The following is a 26461-nucleotide window of genomic DNA, read 5'->3' as shown; positions in this document are numbered from 1 at the left end:
CATTTATAAATTATTTCCTTGCAATATTTATTTTTCATATCAATACTTTTGGATTTATGTTTTGCTTTCAACATCATTCTTTTTGTTTGCAATAGTTTTGCTTGATATAAATGGCACCAAAGTAACTCATTCACTAGAGGATTGTACCATATAATAACACTATTGCCCTATTAAAGGTGCTTAAAGCGGAAATTGTTAATTCAGTGTTTATTAGGACCACAAGGGGTGCTTGTTTTTTTTGTTGTTGTCCTAACGCTACACAGCTGATTCAAATAATCAACTAATCATCAAGCTTTCATTATTTGAATCAGCTGTGTAGCGTTAGGACAACAAAAAAAAAACGAGCACCCCTTGTGGTCCTGAGTTTGGGAAACATTGCCTTAACTGAAACATTAACAAAGTGTTTTCCCAGCCACAGCTTTGGTAAAAAGCTGAGGGATGGGGCTGGTGAAATGCAACCAATCTCAAATCCATATACTATGTTATGGATGCAAGGACTGACCATCCATGATATCAAAATTACATTTTAGGCTATACAGCGTTTATTTACATTTACCTTGTTTACATACATTGGAGTAAATGTGGAGTTTTCTTATATGTGAAACTGCAAATTTGATATCACTAAATGTGGAGTTTTCGTTTGTCCATTTATGCTTTGAGGTTGGACTTTAGCACGTATTGCCCATTAGCATGTAGGGCGCACCGATTGGTGTCACCTCGTTAGTCAGTATGTGTTACACCTGTGCTGGTTGCCATCTCGTTAATGGGAAGGCGTTTCACCTATGCTAGCCCAGGCGCTATTTAAGAGTGGCTGGCCCAGTGTTCCAGTGGTCTTGATAGATACAGAGGGTTAACACCTTTAGTTGGCGTGCCCCATTTTGAGTTCTAGACAAGCAATCCTTTGTCTGATCTTCCCTGCTTTCATTTTGATCTACTTATTGGTTTTCTCCTGTCTTTGAGTTTGGTGTGGGTTTTGATTTTGTTTGCCTCTTCTTCAGAGCTGGAGAAAGTACCCAATTGTCATACTTGAGTAAAAGTAAAGGTACGTTAATAGAAAATGACTCAAGTAAAATTGAAAGTCACCCAGTAAAATACTACTTGAGTAAAAGTCTAAAGGTATTTGGTTTTAAACATACTTTATAAAAAGTAAATGTAATTGCAAAAATATACTTGTATCAATTGTAATAGTAAAAGTTTAAATAATTTCATATTCCTTATATTAAGCAAACCAGACGGCACCATTTTAGTGTTTTTTTAATTTGCCAGGGGCACACCAACACTCGAACATAGTTTACAAACGAATCCTTGTGTTTAGTGAGTCCGACAAATCAGAGGCAGAAGAGATGACCAGGGATGTTCTCTTGATAAGTGTGTGAATTGGACCATTTTCCTGTCCCGAGTACTTTTGGGTGATAGGGAAAACGTATTGAGTAAAAAGTACATTTTCTTTAGGAATGTAGTGAAGAAAAAGTTGTCCAAAATATAAATAGTAAAGTAAAGTACAGATACCCCAAAAAACAACTTCAATAAAAATACTTTGAAGTATTTCTTAAGTACTTAAGTTAATACATGTGAAAATATGGTTTCACTATGTGGGAGTTCTGAATATGAGAGAGTGGGTTGGAGTGTGTGTGCGTGTGTGTTTGTGTGTGAGCATTCATGAGTGTGTACCTTGACACAGGGTGGCATGGTGATGTTGAGGTTACACAGCACGTGCTGTGCATCCTCATACTTGGTAGACTTCCGCAGGAAAGAAAGGAACCCAGAGGCTTCCTTATTGCTGTCTCTGACCTGATAGACACAGAGAGAGATAGAGCGAGAGGAGATACAAGGGAAAGAAATAGAGGAAGACAGCCAAAAAAGAGGAACAGGAAGACCAGAAGAGGTGGACTCGAGGAAGAGAGACACAAGAGAATGACAAAGGTAAGAAGAGGTAAGCAGAACAGATATGAAGGATAAAGAGGATAGGGTGAAAAGTAATGAAAAAGAGAGAGGGAAGAAGAAGAAGAAGAGAGAAAAGGGGGAATTAGACAACCTGCAGAGTGGTGGTCTGTCGAGCAGAAACACAGAGGGAAGAGATGGAAGCAGTCCATAGGCAGGCGAGAGAGAGAGAGAGATTTACCTGCACAATTACCTGGGCGTCTGTCAGATCAGACAGTAACAGAGTGACCGTGAGAGAGAGAAAGAGAGACAGTGAGACAGACATACAGACAGGCAGGCCACAAGATTGGCAGGCAGGCAAGAAGGTGAAAGAGCTAAAGGACGTGCACACAGTTACAGCTAGGTAGAGTCGGCAGGTACACCACAATGGAGAATACTTCACAAGGCACTCGTCTGAGACTGACTAAGACGGAAGCGCACGTCACACACACTCAAAGCCACACAGACAGACATAACACACAGACAGATATGGGTAGACAAACAGACAGACATATGGGTAGGCAGACAAGATGTATAGACAGACAGACACGCACGCACAGACACACACACACACAGACAGATAGACAGGTGGTCTGTGAAAGAGAAGTGATGTCTGCCACTCAGGTATGCACACACAGGTAAAGAAAGATAGAAAGACAGGCTGAACAGATATACAAAAAAATTGCAAGATTTGAAACAGATGGAGAGATGGAGTGATAGAGATGGGAGAAGATACACAACAATTGTAATGAACATATATAAAGGTAAAGAGATAGATGGACGGATAGATGGACACACAAACATGTCTGAAAGACAATGACAGACACACACCGACATATCAGAAACACCAATAGTCCGTCAGACACACAGACATGTAGACCGGATCGAAAGACCAACCGACTGTCAACTGACCGGGTGTCAATTCAACGCAAAACCTGCCTGAATAACATGTCAAATACACCAACAGACAGTTTGATAGACTGACACTTCAATTAAATCGACTGAATCACAATTCAGTGCAAAAATAGAGATAGACAATGAGAGGGAGACAGACCTTGACAGAAACGGGCAGTCTGTTATCTCTGAAGGCTTGGAAGCTGAAGCTGCGTGGCTGCTGAGTGGCCTTCCTCACAGGCACCAGGTTACCAGAGCACTCCAGGTGCAGCGGCATGCCCTCCATCACCTGAGGGGGGCGACAGAGAGTCACGAGAGAAAAACAAATCCTCCATTGACTTCCATGGATTATTCACACAAATGTCTGAGTTATGTGAACATATTTAAAGACAGTAGAATGTACTGACACACACACTAAACCCCTCGCCCACTGACCCCTGCTGACCTCTATATCCCTGCTCCGGGCCACCTCGCTGAAGTTCTCGTGCAGCTCCAGGGTTTTGTCCATCTTGTCGTCGGTCATGCAGTAGCAGCGTAGGCGGCCCTCGCGCGCCTCGTTCATTTTGGCAAATATTACAAACTTGGCCATGTAGGGCACGGCCATCAGCTCCCGGTACAGCAGGTTGGCGAAGGTCACCACCTCAGCTGTGCGGGGGCAGTCTGCCAGCCAGAACCTGGGGAGAGGACGAGAGGAGAGGGGGAGAGATGACGCACAGAGAAGGTTGAGGGATAGTCGATAGAGATTGTGGCTGTTTGTGTGTGTGCATCTGTTTTATGTGTCGAAGTGTACAGTTAATGGATTAATGGCTGTTGCATAGTGTAAGCGGATGGAACTCAATATGGCTTGGCACAGGATGAGGTTGCAAATGGTTATTATGCACAGGGTAAAGTAGTATACTGGTGTTCTTCCTCATACATTTGGTATAACATCTAAAGGAGGGTGTGAATTAGGACTCACCTTGCAGAGACGTTGGTGGTGAAGTTGGCGCAGTTGTTGGTGTACAACAGCTTGGTGGTGCCAGTGATGTCCTCCCACTGGGCAGGTGCTGTTCCACCTGGGAGACAAGGGGCTGTTTCATCTCTCTCTTTTTATACACTTCCACTTTCTCAATCTCTCTCTTTCCCCTGGGAGGCCTGTTACTTTTCCCAACTCTCTTTCATAAAAGATTGTCTGGGCTCGTGATGCTATTGCCCCGTAGCACTCACTTCGGTCATCATGAAGTGCTTTGAGAGGCTAGTCCAGGGACATGTCACCTCCACCTTACCCGACACGGTAGACACCCGACAATTTACATACCGCCCCAACAGATACACGGACAATGAATCGCCATTGCACTACACACTGTGGTATCCCACTTGGGCAAGAGGAATATTTATGTGAGAATCCGTGTTGGGGAGTAGTGAACTACATGTAGTTCAACTAGAAATTGAACTACATTCTGCAGTAGCTTGGCGGTAGTTAAACAAAATTCAAATCTAAGTAGTGTTTTCAGTAGTTAATTACTTTTTAGCCATGTAGTGGTGTAGCTAATTACTGGAACTACACACACATTTTTTGCTCAAAAACATTTGGGTGTAGGTAATAATTTCCTTTATTTTTCGGTATCAATTCTCACTTGAAACATAATTTTTGTGTTTAATAGGCTAAATTACACACAGTGGCTGACTTACCATTAGGCAGTTGCCTCAGGCCTCACATCATCAAGTGGCCTCATGAGCTGGGCATAATTAAACAATTATAATTCTAGTAATAATTTCACTGCTTGAGACCCCCCCCATGCTCCGGTCGAGGCCGGTGAGGGTAGGGAACAACACCTCCGCCACGCTGATCCTGAACACCCCAGGGGTGTGTGATTAGCCCCCTTCTGTACTACCTGTTTACCCACTACTGTGTGGAGCTTTCAGCACTAGTTCTGTCCCCTTCACCCCTGTCCTAACACTCACTTATGTTGACAATTAATGCTATTTGCCATGAACCAGATGTCAAGGACATAAAGTAAACTCCATGCATGACTGTACCAATGACACTGCAGAGGAGGCGCAGGCTGGTGGTGTCCCCCTCCCCAGCGTCACGTGGACTCTCCCTCCAAGATGGGGGCAGCGGGATGCGTAATCCTATTGGCCGGTGGAACTTGCGTCGTCGTGGCTCGACCGTGACCACTGGGCTGAAGGTTGCTTGGTTACCAAGCTGTCGAGTCAGAAGCTCGTCTGGGATAGGCTGAGCCTGAAAAGGGAGAGGAAAGACGGGAGATGAGAAAGAGTGAGAGAAAAGAAAGGACAAGTGATGTATAACAATAACGTAAGGTAAGAATACAACAGAAAACACTTAAAACTTTCTGTCTCACATTACTCACCCTCTGGAACAGAGTCAACAAACTATTATTAAGACAAACGCATATTATTACAACATAATACATAGGCCTACCTGAACATACATCTAACCGATGGATAAACAATCATACACGTAACACCAAACCAAGTGCCATGCACATTTGAATATCAGTTCATTTAGCTCTGGGAAATGAAGTATGATGAAAAGCTGGATAAAGGAAAAAGGAAAAAGACAATAATGAACCAAAGCAAACACATTCATACATGCAAAAAGTCAATATCACAAATACAGTACACAAAACATCTAAATCAAAGGACAACAGACACAAAATTATAATTAGGAGATATGGGACAAATGGACGCAGTAAGAAGTAAAACAACACAATCTTTGCTCGTGGAAAAATAAAAGGAATCCAGCTTCAGTATATGGAGGTAGTCAGCACTCCTGACTGCCAGTTTCTATATGCTGTAGTCAGTGTTATGCATTAGCCAGCTCCATTGTTGCTGTGGTGCCAAACTTGCTTGATTGGCAGGACAGACAGCACTGATTGAGTGAGCTGAACAGAGCAGCTACCTGACAAGATGTCTCATTCAATCAAAGTTGACTGAATACAGCCCTAGGTCTTTGGAAGAGCAGTGCAGAAAGCAAGACATAGTCTATTCACTCCTAGGGAGCCAACATGAAAAACTGCCTTTCTATTCACATAACCCAGTGGGTAAGGTAAGGCATCGCTCTGCATGCATCTCCCCCTCTCTTCCTCGTCCTTCTCCTCTTCCTCACCTGCAGCCCCAGTCGAACTTTCTTGGTGACCGCTGTCTCAGGGAAGATGGCTTGGACATGAGGGACCAGCATGCTGGCCAGCTGACCGCCCTCTGGGCCAATCAGGTCGCTCTCCTGCTGGACGCGGGACACCACAGCGAAGTAGAGGGGGAAGTCCGTGGAGATGATGCGGCGGATTCTCTTCTTCTCCAAGTCCTCGTGACTCTCCAGGTCTGAGGAAGGAGAGGGGCGGCAGAGAGAAAGGGGTATGGATTATGTTAATGAGCTACATATATTTTTGTGTGTATAACATCGTTGTCACAGTAAAATTATATACTGTCGCTTACATACGAGGGCTTAGACATAACAGTACATAAACATGGCTCTACTGTAGAGGGGTGACATTTATCATCGTTACACTGACCTTCATCCATGCCATTCAAAATGGTCTCCAGCACCTCATCGCCATAGCGATTGCGATGCTCCTTCCAGACAGAGCCGTTCTCACTGCGCAGAACAACCAGCTCCCGGTCCCCTCGACCCAGAGAAGCGAAGTGGGGAATCTCCACTATCACTGGCCTATAGAGATAACACCACTCTACATCAGAATGCTATACATGCTATTACTATTGGAATCTATTACGATTACTGTACGATTGGTCCTACACTGTTACAATCACCACTATCACTGCCACTGGGTAATAAGAGAAATGCAAGGTCCTCACTGCCCAATCAAATACAGGTTGACAAACAAGCAGACATACAGAGATACAGACACACACATGCAAGCACGCAAGCGGGCACACGCCCGTACTCACCCTAGGAACTGCATACTGGAGGGCCCCAGGGAGATGATACGGCTGGCCAGGCCCTCTCCCTCTACCAGCGGGGGTGGGGTGTTGAGTTTCTGGGGTTTGACCAGACGACAGGTGATGCGGGTGGGGGCAGCACAGGTCCGAGGGGGGATGATGACACGCAGCCCGTGGTGTCTGCTGCCACGCATGGAGCCCCCCCGGGCATCCACCATGAAACTGACCAGGAACCTGACCAGCAACCAATGAGAACCACCATTAATTATTGAGAGAATAACTATCCGACCGTGCTTCATTCAAGTTCATCCTGGTCAAATTAAATCATGAACGGTCATAGTGACCTCGTTAAAGGAATGTAATCACACTGAATGGAAGAAATAGAAAATAAGCTGCAGATTCATTATGTAATGTGTTGGTATTGTGTATAATAGGGTGTGTAGGTATTGTAGTGCGTAAGCATTTTTGAGCAGGGCTCTCCAACCCTGTTCCTGGAGAGCTACAGTCCTGTAGGTTTTCACTCCAACCCTAACCTAGCTCACCTGATTCTAATAATTAGCTGGTTGATAAGCTGAACCAGGTTAGTTAAAACTGGGGTTGGAGCAAAAACCTACAGGAGGGTAGCTCTCCAGGAACAGGGTTGTAGCGGTAGTAAACTGACCCTGTGTGTATGGGGCTGGCCACTGGGCTAACATTGTCGGAGGTCTCTGTAGCAGGACTGCTGGGGATCAGAGAGTCCTCATCATACTCCTTAGGCAAGGGGACAGGGGTGTGCTGTGGAGGGAGAGGGAGAAAGAGAGAGCACAATCTAATCATCTGCATTAACAATTGCATTTGATGAGATAAATGAATAAATCCTTTAATCTTACCCCCTCAAGCAGGACAGTTTCAGGGGACACGCATGGGATTCTGGGAATAGCAGGAGAGTAGGGCCTGCGGCAAAAAAAAATAAAGAGAAAACAGTGACTGGGCCAAAGAGTAATGTGGTGGAAAATCATTTCCCTCACATTATCCTCAGATGACTGGACTCTGACACACAAAGTGTTCAGTTCGACCCTGGCGCTGTCACTTACGTGGTGCCCAGGCCGCCCTCAAAGTCTCTCAGGGTCTTCTTAGGGGACAGGAAATCATCATCCTGGTCCTTGAGGTCGTCAAGCTTTAGGTAGCGAGCACCATCCATCCCCAGCAACTCATCACCTGCAGAGCACAGAGAGACGACAGAGGAATGGAGAGAGAGAGAGAGAGAGAGATGGAACAAAAAACAAAGGCGCAGAATGGAGAGAGAAAGAGAGAGAGAATAGAGAAAAATGACTTGATAGGTCTAAACCAGGGGTGTCAAACTCATTCCATGAAGGGGCTAGTGTCTGCTGGTTTTTGGCTTTTCCTTTCAGGCAACCAGGTGATGAGAGTTCCTTACCCATCAGTGACCTTAATTCTTCAATCGAGTCCAAGGGACGAGTGAAAGCCCGCAGACAATCAGCCCTCCGTAGAATGAGTTTGACACATGTGGTCTAGACTGTTCCATTTTCCACTGCCAGCCACCATCCTACCATTACCATATATAGTCACATTGCCAAGCAGTTTCGGATCGGAATGGAGTCAAACCGACAACAACCACAGCCAATGGAGACCAATGGGAAAAAACACTACGATTGACAACACAGAATAAAACACTCATTGCATGGCACCTGGTTACAGCATAGTGAGCATGCCCGTTAGAGAGTTCTGTATGGGAGAGAATGCCTTGGTTACTGGAAAAGGTTAACTACAAGCAGTTACATATGGGTGTACACAGTCACTGTGTTTGCGCTGATCCTTGAGTGCTTCTCAGCTGGAGTTGTATCTGTGTAATTAGTCTGTTGATCAATTAAGCACTGCAGGACTGGATCCCTCAGTGGCAGAACGGTTTTTTTTCTTCTATTTTTCTCTTGTTCTACAGTATTTCTACTTTCTAAATTCGGATGTAGTCCAGTCAATGAAGAATCCATGGACAGGTGTTGTTAACACTGGTAAAGGAAAATGTCATGACCACATCACATGCCAATGAAACACTGACATGGTCGTTTACATTGAGCATAGAGGGAGAGAGAGAGAGAGAGAGAGAGAGAGAGAGAGAGAGAGAGAGAGAGAGAGAGAGAGAGAGAGAGAGAGAGAGAGAGAGAGAGAGAGAGAGAGAGAGAGAGAGAGAGAGAGAGGAAGATAGCTACTGGGTGGATGTTGAGAAGAGGATAGCAGGAAACATTATTGAGTGAGAGAGACGGTTATAAAGGGAGACTGATAGGGATTAGAGAATGAGAAAGTTCTTGCAATGGAGGCGCAATTTTACGAGCCACCGAACGACCGGACAAAGCAGAGATAAAGACACAGTCCTACCTAACGTTAGCGCTGCAACGCCTACAAAAACAAATGGAAAAGGCATTGTTTAGGCTAGTCATCTAGGTTCAAACAGAGATAGACTTCAGTCCTCTTCCATGACACTGAACCTGGGCTGACTATCACAACCAAATAGGTACTACTGCCAGTCTTGTGGGCAGTAGTATTATTTTTTACAGAAAGCCTTACACGCTAACAATGAACACGTCTCGAGAGCCCCAACCTACCCTCATCCTCTGAAACATCCAATATCTCATCTACTGTCTCAGGGAAACTCATCCGATGTTTCTCTGTGGTGATCTGTGAAAAACATCAAGAGAAGGCGAGAGAAATGAGTGATATCAACTGACATGCTCAAATATGTCATTCCAGTCAACATGGTACTGTTCTGTAGCTCAGAGTTTCACACCACACGCAAATATACTAGTAACCATGTGAACCAGAAGTGCTGCTCACCACGGAAACGGCCTCCTCGGTGACCAACTTCAGCACATCAATGACAGAGATGTAACCCAGTCGTTTGGCAATGCCCAGAGGAGAGGTCCCATTCTACCACAGAGAACAGAGACAGACAGGAGATACACAGATCAGACGCCAGACGAAGGCTGTAGATGCAAGCATGATGGAAGAAATGAGTCGAGGAAAGCAAATAAGGGGAAAAGATGAAGAACAGGTGAAGAGAAGATGAAGAGAATAGAGTAAGGGAAGAGCAGAACGAGAGGAGAAGGGTGTACTGGAAGGATGAGGAGAGAGGAGGAAGGATGTACTTACGGTGGTGATCTCGTTGGGCTGGGCTCCGTGTTTGAGCAGCAGGGTGACTATGTCAGTATGACCCTGCTGGGCGGCCTGGTGCAGGGGAGTGTAGCCCACCTAGAGAGCGGGGTGGAGAGAGAGAGAGACAGAGAGAGAGAGAGAGAGAGAGAGAGAGAGAGAGAGAGAGACAGAGAGAGAGAGAGAGAGAGAGAGGGAGGGAAAAAGGGTGTTCAAGTAAATGCAACCCTCTTACCAAGACTGCTGACATTGACAAGCCATTATTCAATAGGAATTCCATGTCCAATCTAATGTAATGGGAGTGATGTGACAGCAGCCTGAAGGCGTCGGTGACGTGAGATAGGGCAGAGCCACACTAATAGAGGCCACGTGTAAGGAGACTAGCAGCAGCAGCTTCTCACTCTGGTCTTGCTGTTCACATGAGCCTGCTGCTGCAGGAGGAACTTCACCATCTTGATGTTGCCATAGTGACAGGCCACATGAAGCGCTGTGTAGCCCATCTGAAAGAGAGATGGAGAGGGGGGGCTGTGTTTCAGTGGCCTCATTATAAACAGCTTGGTGGCTCTGTTGTACCTTGAACAGTCCTGCCAGTAAAATATTATATATTATTGGAATTTGAGAGAGTGTGGATGCTGTATGAAAGTATTGGAAATCGCATGTCGTCATAGCATGTGGTGCATTGTACTGCTTATTCTGAACCCCACTCTACTGAATATAACAAAAAAGTGTACATTACACTTTTCTGTTTTGTACACTGTATTCCGAGGTTTTTGGTTGATATCATGCAGCATGTCTTACCCGTGAGGCTGTGTAGACTGATGCCCCCTGTTTGACCAGGGTGTCTGCTATCCCTACGTGACCTTCCTGGGCCACCAGGTGCAGAGGGGTCAGTCCATTCTGAGAGACACGGGGGGAACAGGATGAATACAGTAGGCTGCTGGTCAGTCTGTTCACTAACCAGCTCTGAGTCAGTCTGAGTCACAGTGCACCGTCAAAACACGCATGCCATACTAGTAGGTAATTCCGGTAACCGGTTTGACCCAGCGATCGAAACATCATGCCCTGTAGCCCTCAACACTTTATCTTACCATGGGTCTATCAAACCCTGTACAACTCAGCTAGCTATCCCTGAAAGCTTGCCTCAAACCCTGTACGACTCAGCTAGCGTTCCCTGAAAGCTTGCCTCAAACCCTGTACAACTCAGCTAGCTATCCCTGAAAGCTTGCCTCAAACCCTGTACAACTCAGCTAGCTATCCCTGAAAGCTTGCCTCAAACCCTGTACAACTCAGCTAGCTATCCCTGAAAGCTTGCCTCAAACCCTGTACAACTCAGCTAGCTATCTCTGAAAGCTTGCCTCAAACCCTGTACAACTCAGCTAGCCATCCCTGAAAGCTTGCCTCAAACCCTGTACAACTCAGCTAGCTATCCCTGAAAGCTTGCCTCAAACCCTGTACAAGTCAGCTAGCTATCCCCGAAAGCTTGCCTCAAACCCTGTACAACTCAGCTAGCTATCCCTGAAAGCTTGCCTCAAACCCTCCTGAGATGTATTGTTCCTCTCTCCAGTCCACTACCTTGTTCCCCAGGTTGACGTTGCCCTGTTTGGAGATGAGCAGGGCCACCATGTCTGGCTGGCCCTCCTGTGAGGCCAGGTGGAGGGGCGTGACCCCCTGGAGGGACTCAGCGTTGGCAGAGGCTCCATACTGCAGCAGGCAGCCGGCCGCCTCCATCTGGTTCTGCTTGGCTGCAATGTGCAGAGGAGTGTAGCCGTTCTATAGACAGACATAGGGAGTCAGCAGGGTTGGGGGTAATACACTGGATCATCAATTGGTGGGTCATATTCATCATAGTGTACACTAGTTACCAATGAACCTGAAAGGGGGGGATATACTAGTACCGCCCTGTGTGAGCGGCGTGTGTGTTACATCGTTCCTCTTACCCGGGCAGTGCTGTGTGCGTTGCCTCCCTTGCTGACCAGCAGCTTGACCACGTCCAGGTTGTTGTGATGGACGGCCACGTGTAGAGGAGTCAGGCCGTTCTGCTTGGACACACACACACACTTACTGTCACTAGCTATCTAAACCACAGAATATCAGTCTGCCTTTGTGGGTGCATGTTTAAAATGAAAAATGATGTCTAAAATGGTGGGACATGCTGATTCCTTTTGGGCTGTGATAAATGACGGTCAGTACTTAGAATACAGGGTTTATTTGTTAGTCGGGTCACAGGAGAGTTCCATAAGCTTTAGGTGGGTCACGGCACTGAGAAGTATGCTTAGCACTGATAAAAAAGCACAGGACAGTCCGTGTTGTGTTGCAGTGTGTTTTTCTACCTTTCCAGCCGCGTTGGGGTTGGCTCCTCTCTCCAGCAGCAGCTCGACCACGTCCACCTTGCCGTACTTACAGGCCACATGGAGAGGAGTGAAGCCTTTCTGCTTGGACACACAAACACACACACTCACAGATTCAGCATGAGCAGAAGAACTAAAAGAGGAGAGGTGTGAAGGGATTAGGAGTGAGAGGAACGAGCTTGAGAGAAAAATTGGGTTAGAGAGAGATAGAGATAGAAAGAGAGAGAGGGTGAGGGAAAGAGAGAGAGAGAGAAAGAGAGAAAAAGAAAAGTTGGTAAATTAAAGGAGAACCTTTGTCATCTTGGTTTGTTGGGCCGCCCCGTCCAGGAGAATGCGGGTGGTGTGGGCGTGTCCCTCACGGGCGGCGATGTGTAAGGGGGTGTGGCCAGCGGTGGTAGCCGAGTCAGGATTGGCTTTGTGCTCCAGGAGCAGCTTGACCAGCTCCTTATGTCCCATACGGGCCGCACAGTGCAGAGGGGTCTGGTCATCCTAGGGAGAGAGAGAGAGAGATGGAGAGAGAGAGTGAGGAGAAACAGAGGTTGGAATGATATACGTGTAGGCAATTGTATTTATCTAGCAGTAACATTAAGGTATTTGTGCAGCGTATGCTGTTGTAAAGACAGTAACTGAAGAATATATATATTCTTCTCTTCAGTTACTATCTTTACAACAGCATATATATATATATATGTATGTTCCAGGAGCACAACTTTCACTGGGGAGGGGGGGACATGTCCCACCCACATTCTGAAATTGCATTTTTGTCCCCCCCATGTGGACACCTCTGACAAGTCGGGTAGGCTGTTTGGAGTGTTTATCCAACTTATATTATGTCCCCCCCACTTCTAAAACCAAATATGCTCCCCTGATATGTACCATGTGCTGGTGGTTTTGAATGTGTATTCCAACCAGGACAGAGTTCGTAGTAAACCATTATGAATGCTCATAGATGTGTATGGCTACATGAGAGTGTGTACAGTACCTTCGCCTTGGCGTCCACCTGGGCTGTGTTCTGCAGCAGGAACTGAGCCACCTCACAGTGGCCTGCCCTGGACGCCATGTGGAGGGGCGTCTCCACTTTCTGTCACACAAACACAGGTCAGAGGTCACATAGCCTGTCACAACCACTCTGACATTAAAACACATGACTAGGCATGACTAGGCCATGCAATATCATTAACACACACACATCAACTAAAATATCACATTATACACACAGAGAATAGGCTTTAGTCATCCAATCCGTATTAATGCATGGACCAGATACCAATTCATCTATCATAACCTTTTCTGGTGTTCATTTCAACATAAGAATAAGATAAGTTATTACTAGTCCATCAGAGAGGGCTGGATATTTCACCCCGGAGTCAATAATAAAGGTTATAAAGGGGTGGCCTCTCACCACATTGGAGGCATTGGGAGAAGCACCTCTGTGGAGCAGGTTCTTCACAATGTTCAGGTGGCCCATGAAGGCTGCTACATGCAGGGGGGTCAGACCAGACTATGTAAGGGGGGGCATATGAAGAGAGAGAATGGTTAAGGCCGACATTAGGCCGACATTCTCACTTTCAGACATTTTGTAATGGCATAACTGGCACCAAACTATTACAACAATTACAAACAGTAGAACACCAAATCCATTGCTCTTCAAAAGAGTGTTATCTCACCTCTGTGACGGCCTCCAGGGAGGCCGAGTGTTTCAGAAGCAGGTCCATGGAGCGCATGTGGTTCTTCTTACAGGCAATGTGGAGGGGAGTGAACCCATTCTGAACAAATTCACAACATTTTAATAATTCAGCATAGGGTTACGCTCGGTACGCACAAAATGGGAGAAAGCATTTTGAAATGGAGACGGTCCTGCCTGAACTTGTCCAATAACAACCCTCATTCATATTTCATAATGTTTTCTACTGTTTGTGCCTACTGAACGTGACCCAGTTCAAAAAGCTCAGTATACCTGACCAACGGACAGCAACAGTACACCTCACCCTTAACACCAGTATAGAGAAATAGAAGGACACTTAAGAGCTGCTAACCAGTGCACGTGCGTTGGCCTTGGCCCCCTTGTCCAGCAGCACTTTGGCCATGCGGTGGTGACCACAGTGGGCCGCCACGTGTAGAGGGGTCAGGTGGTCCAGCGTGATGTCATCGATCTCAGCGTTATACTGAAGGAGCTGCCTCACACAGTCCATGTGGTCTCCCTGGGCCGCCATGTGAATGGGGGACAGGCCATTCTGGAGGGGAGAGAGGGAGGACCGGGAGATAGAAAGGAGAAGTGCAGTGTAAGACCTTTGAGAGGGAAAAAAATTGATAAATGAATAATACTGACATAAGTCACGCCTCAGTGTTGCTGACAGAGAATCATTTGGCATTGGTTACTGCTGAAAATGCAAGTGTGTGTGATATTGTGCCAAAGTGGCGTTAATGGTGTGATATTGTGCCACAGTGCACGTAAAGTAGGGCCCTTTATTTTCCCCATAGTGGACCCCAAGAGGCCCGTGGCTGACCTTGGTCTTGGCCTGGATGGGAGCCCCCTGGTCAAGCAGGAGATCGATGATCCTCACGTGACCGTTCCTGGCCGCACAGTGCAAAGGGGTCAGCTCATCCTAAAGTGAGTGAAGAAGCCAGGTAGGGTTAAACAGTGTTCACGTCAAATGGCAGAAAGGGGAGGAGGAGGAAGAGGATGAGGAAGAAGAGAAAGGGTGGGTTACAGTACCTTGGTCATTGCGTCTATCTGGGCCCCTCTGTCCAGCAAAAGCCGAACCATGATCGCATTACCCCTCCTAGAAGCTATGTGCAGGGGGGTGATCCCATTCTGAGAAAGCGGGAGAACAATTTCTAAATCAATTGAATCAAAGACTCTTCTGTTAGGAAATGGGGTCTTTGAGGGACTATGATATCTACGATATCTATATCACGATTAAGGCAGATACAGTAGGTACAGTAGAGGTTTAGTAGAGGTTTAATGGACTGACCTTGGGAGTATAGTTGACATTGGCTCCTCTGTTAATTAGCAGTTGGGCCACACTCAGGTTCTCATAGTGAGCCGCGATGTGGAGAGGAGTGAAGCCAGTCTACAGACAGAGCGAGAGAGAGAGAGAGAGAGAAAAGAGTAACATCTTATTTTCATCATCCATGTTTGCAGGCGGCTTTTGTCAAAAGCTTTTTTGTTTATTGGAAGCTTTTTTGTTTATCATTCAAATGTATTTATAAAGCCCTTTTTACATCAGCAGATGTCACAAAGTGCTATACAGAAACCCAGCCTAAAACCCTGAACAGCAAGCAATGCAGATAATCACCTTTGTTGCTATTGCTTTTCTGCAAGTCAACACAACAGTGTTTTGACTAATGACATCAGCTAATGACATCAGCATATTAAGGCTTAATAAGTCATCATTCACACACACGCGCGCACACACACACACACACACACACACACACACACACACACACACACACACACACACACACACACACACACACACACACACACACACACACACACACACTGAGTAGTACCTTGCTGAGGACGTCAGGGTTAGGGTCATTCTGCAATAGCACTGCGGCAGTGCGTGTGTCGTCGTTGCGTGCAGCGATGTGCAAAGCGGGAAGACGGACTTTGCCCTTGGTGCCGTAGTTGATGAGCAGGGCCACCATGTTCTCATGACCCTGCTGGAGAGCCACCGCCAGCGGCGTGAACCCATCCTGACAGACAGGGGAAGAGAGATGGAGGTAGAATGTTGGATAGAGGGAGAGGTAGCGAGGGAGAAAGAGGAGGAGAGGAGGGAGAAGGAGGTAAGGAATGTCAACGATAGGGTGCAAGGGAGTGGGAGGAAAAGGGAGACAAGCCAAGTGATAATGGAAGGGTTGAGAGAAGGGTAAGTAGAGGGAGAGGAAGAGAGAGCGGAAGAAAATGAAGATGGGGCGGAGGACAAGAGGAAAGGAAAATGTGATACATTGTAAATTGAGATTACTGTAATGGAAAGAGGAGAGAAAGTTAATGTAACATTTGTCTAGTGGACTAAAGCCAATACAAATCTGAGAAGGCCTGACTCTGTAGACCTTTACTCACCTCTGTTGGAAGGCTCTGATTGGCTCCATTCTCTAACAGGAACTTAACTACCTCTAAGTGGTTCTCTTGTGCCGCCATGTAGAGGGGACTGAAGCCTTTCTGTAAAGAAGAGGTACATGATGCATGGTTACCAGTAGGGCTTTGGCGGTCATGAAATTTTGTCAGCTGGCGATTGTCAAGAAAATAACTGCCAGCCTCACAGTAATTGACCGTTAATTAACATAAACAAGTTCAGCATCTCCTGGTTTCCATGCATATCCTACAAGCCACTGGTGGTGGAAAAAGTACCCAATTGTCATACTTGAGTAAAGTAAAGATACCTTAATAGAAAGTGAAAGTCACCCAGTAAAATACCACTTGAGTAAAAGTATAAATGTATTTGGTTTCAAATATACTTAAGTATCAAAAGTAAGTTGAATTGCTAAAATGTACTTAAGTTTCAAAAGTAAAAGTCTAAATAATTTTTAATTCCTTATATTAAGCAAACCAGACGGCAAATGTTTTGTATTTTTTATTCACTGATAGCCAGGGTGTCACGTCCTGACCAGTATAGAGGATTATTTGTTATTGTAGTTTGGTCAGGACGTGGCAGAGGGTATTAGTTTATGTATTCCGGGGTTTTGGGTTTCTTTTCTATGTTTGTGTTTCTATGGGTTTTCTATCTGTTCTGTTTCTATGTTACTTAATTGGGGTATGGACTCTCAATTGAAGGCAGGTCTTTTCTAGTTGCCTTTGATTGGGAGTCCTATATATTAGGGTGTGTTTGGTCTGGTTGTTTGTGGGTAGTTGTTTTAGCACTGCTATACGTGTGTAGCCTGCTATACTGTTCCTGTCGGTCATTGTTTTCTTGTTTTGTTCGTGGTGTTCACATTATAATAAATTATGATGAGCACGCAATCCGCTGCATATTGGTCCACTTTGTCCGACAGCGATTTCAACATATCTTCTGACGAAGAGGAACGTGACACAGGGGCACACTCCAACACTTAGACATAATTTACAAACAAAGCTTGTGCTTAGTGAGTTCGCCAGATCAGAGGCAGTAGGGATGACCAGGGATGTTCTCTGTTTAGTGAGTCTGCCAGATCAGAGGCAGTAGGGATGACCAGGGATGTTCTCTGTTTAGTGAGTTCGCCAGATCAGAGGCAGTAGGGATGACCAGGGATGTTCTCTGTTTAGTGAGTCCGCCAGATCAGAGGCAGTAGGGATGACCAGGGATGTTCTCTGTTTAGTAAGTCCGCCAGATCAGAGGCAGTAGGGATGACCAGGGATGTTCTCTGTTTAGTGAGTCTGCCAGATCAGAGGCAGTAGATGATCAGGGATGTTCTCTGTTTAGTGAGTCCGCCAAATCAGAGGCAGTAGGGATGACCAGGGATGTTCTCTGTTTAGTGAGTCTGCCAGTTCAGAGGCAGTAGAGATGACCAGGGATGTTCTCTGTTTAGTGAGTCTGCCAGATCAGAGGCATTAGGGATGACCAGGGATGTTCTCTTGATAAGTGTGTGAATTAGACAATGTTCCTGTCCTGCTAAGCATTCAAAATGTAGCAAGTACTTTTGGGCGTCAGGGAAAATGTATGGAGTAAAAAGTACATTATTTTCTTGGGGAATGTAGTGAAGTAAAATAAATACATTATTTATTTTAGACAGGTCTAAAGGAACATGTTATGAAGAAAATGTATTCTATTTCAGAAGAATATAATAGCATACTCTGAGATGTCCTTATGTTAGGCCCTGATCTGGATATGCCATATGGCTGTGGGCTACACTAGTTCAATTAGCAGACAAGATTTGCTTATAATTCTGTGGCATTATTTTATAGTATGAAGAATACAATTGAACAAAGCTGAATAAAATAGAAAGCTGCACAAGCAGCTACTCTGTGTTGAGTGGTTAACAAAGAAACAGGTCCTCCTATATGCTTAATTTAGAACTATTTATGCAACTTTAGTTGTGATAGAAACTTTGGGCTATATTTTATTTGTAATATATTCTAAGGCTGGCTGCATGATGCGACTCTAATGGTGATTTGAAAAAAGTCGCATGAAAGGCATGAGCTCTGCTTTGTTTCTTGTACAGGCTGCACACACTTCATCAGGCTCTCATTCACAATTTGACAAGCGCTTCATAATATTCTCATCAGGCCTCAAATTTCCCGGTGGTCGTAATGCCCCCTATAAAATTCATGCCTTTTGCGGCCAAAGTGGCCGTTGTGCCCTTGGGCTGAATGTAATAATTATAATTCCCTTCTCCCGGCTGCCAATCGGCGTGCTCTGAAGCACATTTCACTCACATGGCTCTCTCAGATATCTCAATTCTTATTAGCCAATGCCCCTCATGTGATCGGGTTCTTCTCACAGGCATCTCAGCTCCGAAGTAGGCTACAAGTGAAGACAGACACATCGGGGACGCAACTGCTCGCGTCCCTCTTAGTGAATTCTGAGGCTCATAGCGAAGATGTTAGAGGAACTGTCCACACTTACTTTTCATCAACCAACATGAGTAGATGAGTAGGCCTAACAAACAGAAAAAGCACTAGCCTATGTCAAACTACTATCCCCCATAGTACAAAGGTTGACTTATTCTATTGGGGAACTTGTCTTTCTGTGTGAGAAAATAATATTCCAAACATACTCGCAAAAAACCTTTCAATAGCAATGAGGTTGATGCAATAGATCAGAAACTTTAGCTTAAAATGATAATAAACTATTAGGCTATTTATTACATTCTAAGCGCAGAAATGCGCACCATTCTGCAAAATGCAATCAGGTAGCGGGAAAACACTACTCTCAAAAAGGACTGCAAATGAGATTATGCAAGTAATGCTTTATTATAAAGGTGCATTTGTATGGTGAAAATGATATTCCCCAAACTTGAAACTCACTCGCTGCTTACCGTAAATTCCGGACTATAAGCCACAACTTTTTTCCCACACTTTGAACTTCGCGGCTTAAACAATGACGAGGCTAATATATGGATTTTTCCCGCTTTCAAATTTGTGGGTCCTGACAGCGTGGAGCATTGTCAAAAAATCCACTATCATCAACGGGTTTCGAAAGGCTGGACTGCTGCGTGTTGAAGAGGGCTCAGCGGGGGATTTGCCTCCGGATGAAAGTGATGAGAGCGACATTGAAAACGATCCAATATCGGATGAAGCAATTCTGAGGCTATTCAACTCCGACACCAAAGGAGATGGTTTCAGTGCACAGGAGGAGGAAGATAGTGACCAATGACTTTTTTGGTAGGCTACTGTTTACTGCAAATTTTTTATTTTTTGTTACAAGCCGTGTTTCGTTAAAGCCTAAATATTTTTGTTACAAACTGTGTTTCGTTAAAGCCTATTTATTTTTGTTACAAACCATGTTTCGTTAAAGTCTATTTATTTTTGTTACAAACCATGTTTCATTAAAGCCTATTTATTTTTGTTACAAACCGTGTTTCGTTAAAGCCTATTTATTTTTGTTACAAGCCGTGTTTCGTTAAAGCCTGTGTAAAGTTCATTTGTTTCAATGTACCGGTAGGCACCTGTGGCTTATAGACATGTGCGGCTTATTTATGTTCAAAAATTTAAAAAAATCAAAAAATTCAGTGGGTGCGGCTTATATTCAGGTGCGCTTAATAGTCCGGAAATTACGGTATGTATGCCAGTTAGGCTCTACACCGGTTGTAAAAACAATTAATGTGATTCATTTTAAGAAGTTATTTGGCTACTTTAGTTGTGATACAAACCTTATCAAAATATATAGGCCTATGGGCTAAGCTACATGAGGTGTGTGACTATGATTTGAAAAAGTTGCACACAAAAAAGGCATGCGCTGTTTATTTTCTTACTGCACATGCTGGGCATCATTTACAAATAATAATAAAGATATCACAAGTGATAGACCAATATGGTCACCCATCAGACTATTCTTAATGTAATCTTGTATTTACATATACTAAATCATATGTCTGAAATTAGTTTTGATTTAGAATCGACCATTATCACCTGTCTTGGAACAGGGGGAAAGAAAATACATGTCATCTGTAGCGAATGGAGGACACTTTTCCCATGGTTCATTTTTATGCCAGCCAGGTAGGATATACTCCTGTTGTAAAGCGAAGCAATGTGCTTAATATTTGGAAAGTTGAGAATGAAATATAGTAGTCCTAGTCTATAGAAAGCTGATGGGACCCTCCTCTTTTTAATAGAGGCCATCAAAACTGTGTTTTCTCACGCAATTGTATAGCCTATAGAAATGTTGCGCAACATGAGCTCATGGGCTCTCTTGAAGTGTTTGATTAGATTTTCGATACATTTGCATTGATGTCAGAGTGATTAGAGGGACAATAGAGTTCTGAGTACCAGGCTATTTGCAAGTTTGGTAGGCTACTAATGACCATCAGCAGCATCAGAGCTTGTAGAAGACTAATTTCCATGACTAAACGGTCGCGTGGAATTTGCGGTGGTCATGACTCGTGACCGCCAGTGTGGCAGCCCTAGATACCATCAACACACGCACGCACGCACGCACGCACACGCACACACACACACACACACACACACACACACACACACACACACACACACACACACACACACACACACACACACACACAGCCACAGAGAGATGCCCACACTACACTCACCCCCCCGGATAACAGTAAGAAGCAGTATAATGTCACTGATGACTCACCTGGGACTGGGAATTGACATTGGCTCCATAGTTGACGAGCTCAGCCACCACTTTCTCTTGGCCTGCCAACGCAGCGATATGGAGGGCAGTGTTCCCTTTCTGGAGGTGACACACAAACACACACAGAGAGAGAGACGGAGCAGAGAGCAGTCTGAGTTCAGCCTTATGACCCAAATCTCTACTTAAAAAGCTTTGATAAGGATACAGTGCTCAGAAATAATGAGTTATGACTTATCAGTCCCTCCAGGAGTTTGTGGGGATTTTTTGGGATATTTGCAGTGAAAGGCTTGATTTTGCTGCGGCATTTCTGACATTTTGTTGTGAAAATGCGCTGACAAAGGAAAAAGTTTGTTGACGTGTTGACTGATTCAACCATATTATGCGGTAAATCTGCGGTGATTAGTTGAAGTTGCAAGCCCTCTTTTTGTACTGCGGTGATGGGTCCTATGATTAAGTATAGTCTGGCCCAGGAGTGTGAAGGTGAACGGAAAGGCTGGAGCAACGAACCGCCCTTGCTGTCTCTGCCTTGCCGGTTCCCCTCTCTCCACTGAGATTCTCTGCCTCTAACCCTATTACAGGGGCTGAGTCACTGGCTTACTGGTGTTCTTCCTTGCCGTCCATGGGAGGGGTGCGTCACTTGAGTGGGTTGAGTCACTGACGTGGTCTTCCTGTCTGGGTTGGCGCCCCCCCCCTTGGGTTGTGCCGTGGCGGAGATCTTTGTGGGCTATACTCGGCCTTGTCTTAGGACGGTAAGTTGGTGGTTGGAGACATCCCTCTAGTGGCTGTGCTTTGGCAAAGTGGGTGGGGTTATATCCTGCCTGTTTGGCCCTGTCCGGGGGTATCATCGGATGGGGCCACAGTGTCTTCTGATCCCTCCTGTCTCAGCCTCCAGTATTTATGCTGAAGTAGTTTATGTGTCGGGGGGCTAGGGTCAGTCTGTTACATCTGGAGTATTTCTCTTGTCTTATCCGGTGTCCTGTGTGAATTTAAATATGCTCTCTCTAATTCTCTCTTTCTCTCTTTCTTTCTTTCTCTCGGAGGACCTGAGCCCTAGGACCATGCCTCAGGACTACCTGGCATGATGACTCCTTGCTGTCCCCAGTCCACCTGGCCGTGCTGCTGCTCCAGTTTCAACTGTTCTGCCTGCAGCTATGGAACCCTGACCTGTTCACCGGACGTGCTTATTGCACCCTCGACAACTACTATGATTATTATTATTTGACCATGCTGGTCATTTATGAACATTTTAACATCTTGACCATGTTCTGTTATAATATCCACCCTGCACAGCCAGAAGAGGACTGGCCACCCCTCATAGCCTGGTTTCTCTCTAGGTTTCTTCCTAGGTTTTTGGCCTTTCTAGGGAGTTTTTCCTAGGGAGTTTTTCCTAGCCACCGTGCTTCACCGTACAGCACTTTGAGATATCAGCTGATGTACGAAGGGCTATATAAATAAATTTGATTTGATTTGATGGGTCAGTTTTATTCGATAATATTACAATGATTTGACTGTTTTATGCGGAAAAAGTGCGGTAATTTGTCAAATTTGCAAGCCCTCGCATAATATGCAGAGATTTGTTGATTTTGCAAAAATATTGGGATCGCAGAATCGCTGAATTCTGGAGGGACTGACTTATGACTTAATAGATTGATATTGAATAGATTAAATTAGATACATATGTTTATAGGCCTATCAAATGAGCCACTTGATATTCCCACATTTTTAAAAATTGATTAAAATTGATTGATTTGTCCTTTTTTTGTCAACAATCTACACAAAATACTCTGTAATATTTAAAGAGGAAGAAAAATGCTAACATCTGTAAAAAAATTCATGAAAAATAAACCCCCTGATTCAATACATGTTATAATCACATTTAGCAGCGATTACGGCTGTGAGTCTTTATGGGTGAGTCTCTACGAGCTTTCCAAACCTGGATTGTGCAACATTTCACCTTTATTCTTAAAAAAATTCTACAAGCTCTGAAATTGGTTGCTGATCATTGCTAGACAACCAGTTTCAGGTTTTGCCATAGATTTTCAAGCAGATTTAAGTCAAAACTGTAACTCGGCCACTCTGGAACATTTGGTAAGCAACTCTTGGCCTTATGTTTTAGGTTATTGTGCTGCTGAAAGGTGAATTCATCTCCCAGTGTCTGGTGGAAAACAGACTGAACCAGGTTTTCCTCTAGGATTTTGCCTGTGGTTTGCTCCATTCCGTTTATTTTTTATCCTGAAAAACTCCCCAGTCCTTAACGATTACATGCAATACCCATAACATGATGCAGCCACCACTATGCTTGAAAATATGCAGTGGTAGTTAGTAACGTGTTGGATTTTCCCCCAACACAACACTTTGTATACAAAACAAAAAGTTAATTGCTTTGCCACATTTTTTTGCAGTATTTCTTCAGTGCCTTGTTGCAAACAGGATGCATCTTTTGGAATATTTGTATTCTGTACAGGCTTACTTCTTTTCACTCTGCCAATTCAGTTAGTATTGTGGAGTAACTACAATGTTGTTGATCCATCCAACTCTGTAACTGTTTAAAAGTCACCATTGGCCTCATGTTGAAATCGCTGACCGGTTTCCTTCCTCTCCGGCAAATGAGTTAGGAAGGATGCCTGTATCTTTGTAGTGACTGGGTGTATTGATACACCATCCAAAGTGTAATTAATAACTTCACCATGCTCAAAGGGATATTCAATGCAGACATTGTGGTTGAATCTGTGTTTGAAATTCACTACTCGACTCAGGGACCTTACAGATAATTGTGTGTGGGGTACAGAGTTGAACTAGTCATTCAAAAAACATGTTAAACACTATTATTGCACACAGAGAAAGTCCATGCAACTTATTATGTGACTTGCTAAGCACAGTTTTACTCCGGAACTTATTTAGACTTGCCTTAACAAAGGGGGTTGAATACTTTTTCATGAATTTATAAAAAAAATATGTAAACATAATTCCACATTGTGTGTAGGACAGTGAACACAAAATCTCAATTTAATTCATTTTAAATTCAGGCTGTAACACAACAAAATGTGGAAAAAGTCAAGGGGTGTGAATACTTTTTGAAGACACTGTATATAGTGGATTCTGTCTGTAAACAGTCTGTCATAGCTGGTGAATAACTCAAGCATAAGGCAGAGGTAGGTCTTATGCATCTGTGGTATGTGAGTAGAGTCATGGTAAGCAGTGAGCAGTGTGTGAGTAGTACCTTAGTGGTGGTCTCCAAGACAATGCCAGCGTGTAGTAGCCCCAGGACCATCTTGACGTGGCCTTCTTTCGAGGCCAGATGCAAACCGTTGAGCCCATTCTGCAGAGACAGCAGTGAAGATCAGTATTGACCACACAGAACCATCAGAGCCCCAATAGAATCTGTCTGCCTTTTAGTCCATCCATCACATGGATTCCTAAAAAGTAGTTATACTAAAAATAACAAGCAGAGAAACTCAAAACCCACAGTGGTAACGAAGCAGAACAAAAAGATTTCTGAACATAAACAAACTTAAGACTGAAACAGTCGGGTCTCAAAGGAAGCAGAGAGCATGGATTTGTCTCAGGCTGTCAGGGCATACAGCTGCAGAATCAGACAGACTAAGAGTACAGTGATGGCCTGTCTCTGCTCTGCCAGCCTGCAGTACCGTGACTGGCCACAGGGAGACTCTGTAAACCACACTGGTCCCGCCCTCATACTGCAGTGTCACCCAATTCACATGAATAACGTACTACATCTGCAGTGCATGCACACACTGAGGGGAGACACAGATACACACACACACGGGGGCAACACACGTGCATGCACCCGCACATACGCACGTACACACAAACGTGTATGTGTGAGCTGACAGGAGTCTGCTGGTTTGTAGATTATCAAAGCTATTTGCTATACTTCAATCCCAATCCTAACTTGAACACATATAGAAAACACGTTTTACAACGTCACATCCCCACATATACACACATGCAGCCTGTGCATTGAAGGCACACTGAAGCATGCATCCTCATTTGTATCATAGCTCTACCTCTGATCCTTAGCCAGTAGTGGCATTACTATAGTGGTTGTATTACTTGGTGTAGAGATAGTGGTATTAGTTTCACAACATTGACAGCTTGGTGCCATGGTTGTTTCTGTGAATGGTGCTGAGGGGTTGCAGTAGCAGATTGTAGGCTTACAGAGTGGGTGTGCATTCCCCGAGCTGTCCAGAGCATGGGCTCCCTGCCATTGCTTGTGTACAAACTGAGCTACCTTCCATTCACCAAACTACTAATGAAAAATACAACAACTGAGTCCCTTCCACTCATAAATAGGCTGGCATACATATTGATATGTCCTGTATGTGTTACAAAACTTACATTTACATTTTAGTCATTTAGCAGATGCTCTTATCCAGAGCGACTTACAGTAGTGAATGCATACATTTCATACATTTTTTTGTATCCGTACTGGTCCCTGGTGGGAATCGAACCCAAAACCCTGGCGTTGCAAACACAATGCTCTACCAACTGAGCCACACGGGACCCCACTTGCCACTTGAGATGAGTCAGAAACAAAAGAATGCATGCACCTCAGCTATTTTTACATGTGAATTTTACGTTATTTAAAACTACAATATGTAACTTTTTCGGCCACCTGACCAAAGTTACATAGAACTTTTTGTTATAGATCTGTCATTCTCTTTGAAAGCAAGTCTAGGAAGCGGTAGATCTATTCTCTTTGCACTATTTCTATGCTTCCCCTTCTTAAGTTTCATTTTTGTGTCTTTTACTTTCGGTTATGTACACCAGCTTCAAACAGCTGAAAATGCATGTGTTTCGGTTGAGGAAAGTATATTTCACAGCGGTTTAGATGGTACAATGATTCTCTATATTATACTTGCTTGTTTTGTCACATAAACGGAAATTAGGCGAACTATTAGAATTTTAGCAACCAGGAAATGGCAAAGTGATTTCTGCATAGCACACCTTTAAGCGTTGGGCTTCTGTCATGATGCAACAAGGTGCAATGGAACAGATAAAGGGTAGGATAGGAGAGGAGCAGGGATGAATCGAGAGAGGGTCTGGCTGTATGGCTAATTATTAACATTTTCTCATTAAGGTTGTGAATGACTGGCATTAGCGCACAGTAAACACAGCTAGAGTGGCAGGACACAGGAACACAGGGGATAATGTGGGAACATGGTTATGCATCCACATGCGTACACACACACACACACACACACACACACACACACACACACACACACACACACACACACACACACACACACACACACACACACACACACACACACACACACACACACACACACACACACACACAGATCCTTGAAACTACAGTTTATCTAGGCTAGACTTGACTGTTAATAGAGCTGATTGGCCAAAACCAAATACTGCAATCTATAAAAAAGACATCTATAATTTAATCTTAATGAAGTCTGATGTAATAAATGTTTTACGAGACACAAACTCTGTGGTCCAGAGGCAGTGTACCAGACTGTGACCTTG

At 44.5% G+C, this 26461-nt stretch overlaps 1 protein-coding gene across 9 annotated transcripts in view; it reads right to left on the bottom strand.

The window, feature by feature from the left end:
* LOC106563328 (ankyrin-1) overlaps positions 1 to 26461 on the bottom strand; it is an 82479-nt gene that overhangs the window by 10553 nt on the left and 45465 nt on the right. For 5 of the 9 annotated variants that reach the window (XR_006757642.1, XR_006757643.1, XR_006757648.1 and 2 more), the window contains exons 3-34: positions 24171 to 24269; positions 20951 to 21049; positions 16279 to 16377; positions 15726 to 15911; positions 15182 to 15280; positions 14923 to 15021; positions 14714 to 14812; positions 14243 to 14440; positions 13874 to 13972; positions 13609 to 13707; positions 13189 to 13287; positions 12498 to 12695; positions 12189 to 12290; positions 11796 to 11897; positions 11431 to 11628; positions 10657 to 10755; positions 10260 to 10358; positions 9859 to 9957; positions 9544 to 9636; positions 9315 to 9387; positions 9088 to 9108; positions 7788 to 7911; positions 7584 to 7647; positions 7376 to 7488; positions 6724 to 6948; positions 6330 to 6484; positions 5927 to 6138; positions 4834 to 5038; positions 3773 to 3869; positions 3260 to 3488; positions 2975 to 3103; positions 1672 to 1791 (exon numbers count right to left, since the gene is read on the bottom strand). Coding sequence is in view for 2 of the 9 variants with exons in the window: in XM_045689959.1 (XP_045545915.1) it covers positions 1672 to 1791; positions 2975 to 3103; positions 3260 to 3488; positions 3773 to 3869; positions 4834 to 5038; positions 5927 to 6138; positions 6330 to 6484; positions 6724 to 6948; positions 7376 to 7488; positions 7584 to 7647; positions 7788 to 7911; positions 9088 to 9108; positions 9315 to 9387; positions 9544 to 9636; positions 9859 to 9957; positions 10260 to 10358; positions 10657 to 10755; positions 11431 to 11628; positions 11796 to 11897; positions 12189 to 12290; positions 12498 to 12695; positions 13189 to 13287; positions 13609 to 13707; positions 13874 to 13972; positions 14243 to 14440; positions 14714 to 14812; positions 14923 to 15021; positions 15182 to 15280; positions 15726 to 15911; positions 16279 to 16377; positions 20951 to 21049; positions 24171 to 24269 (4032 nt within the window). In the remaining 7 variants the exon portion in view is untranslated. The remainder of the gene's footprint in view (positions 1 to 1671; positions 1792 to 2974; positions 3104 to 3259; positions 3489 to 3772; positions 3870 to 4833; positions 5039 to 5926; positions 6139 to 6329; positions 6485 to 6723; positions 6949 to 7375; positions 7489 to 7583; positions 7648 to 7787; positions 7912 to 9087; positions 9109 to 9314; positions 9388 to 9543; positions 9637 to 9858; positions 9958 to 10259; positions 10359 to 10656; positions 10756 to 11430; positions 11629 to 11795; positions 11898 to 12188; positions 12291 to 12497; positions 12696 to 13188; positions 13288 to 13608; positions 13708 to 13873; positions 13973 to 14242; positions 14441 to 14713; positions 14813 to 14922; positions 15022 to 15181; positions 15281 to 15725; positions 15912 to 16278; positions 16378 to 20950; positions 21050 to 24170; positions 24270 to 26461) is intronic. The other 4 variants (XR_006757645.1, XR_006757644.1, XR_006757646.1 and 1 more) reach the window with 4 other exon arrangements.

The sequence above is a fragment of the Salmo salar genome, chromosome ssa11 (assembly GCF_905237065.1).
Source record: "Salmo salar chromosome ssa11, Ssal_v3.1, whole genome shotgun sequence".
Taxonomy (NCBI): Eukaryota; Metazoa; Chordata; class Actinopteri; order Salmoniformes; family Salmonidae; genus Salmo; species Salmo salar.
This window is presented reverse-complemented; position numbering and strand designations above follow the sequence as displayed.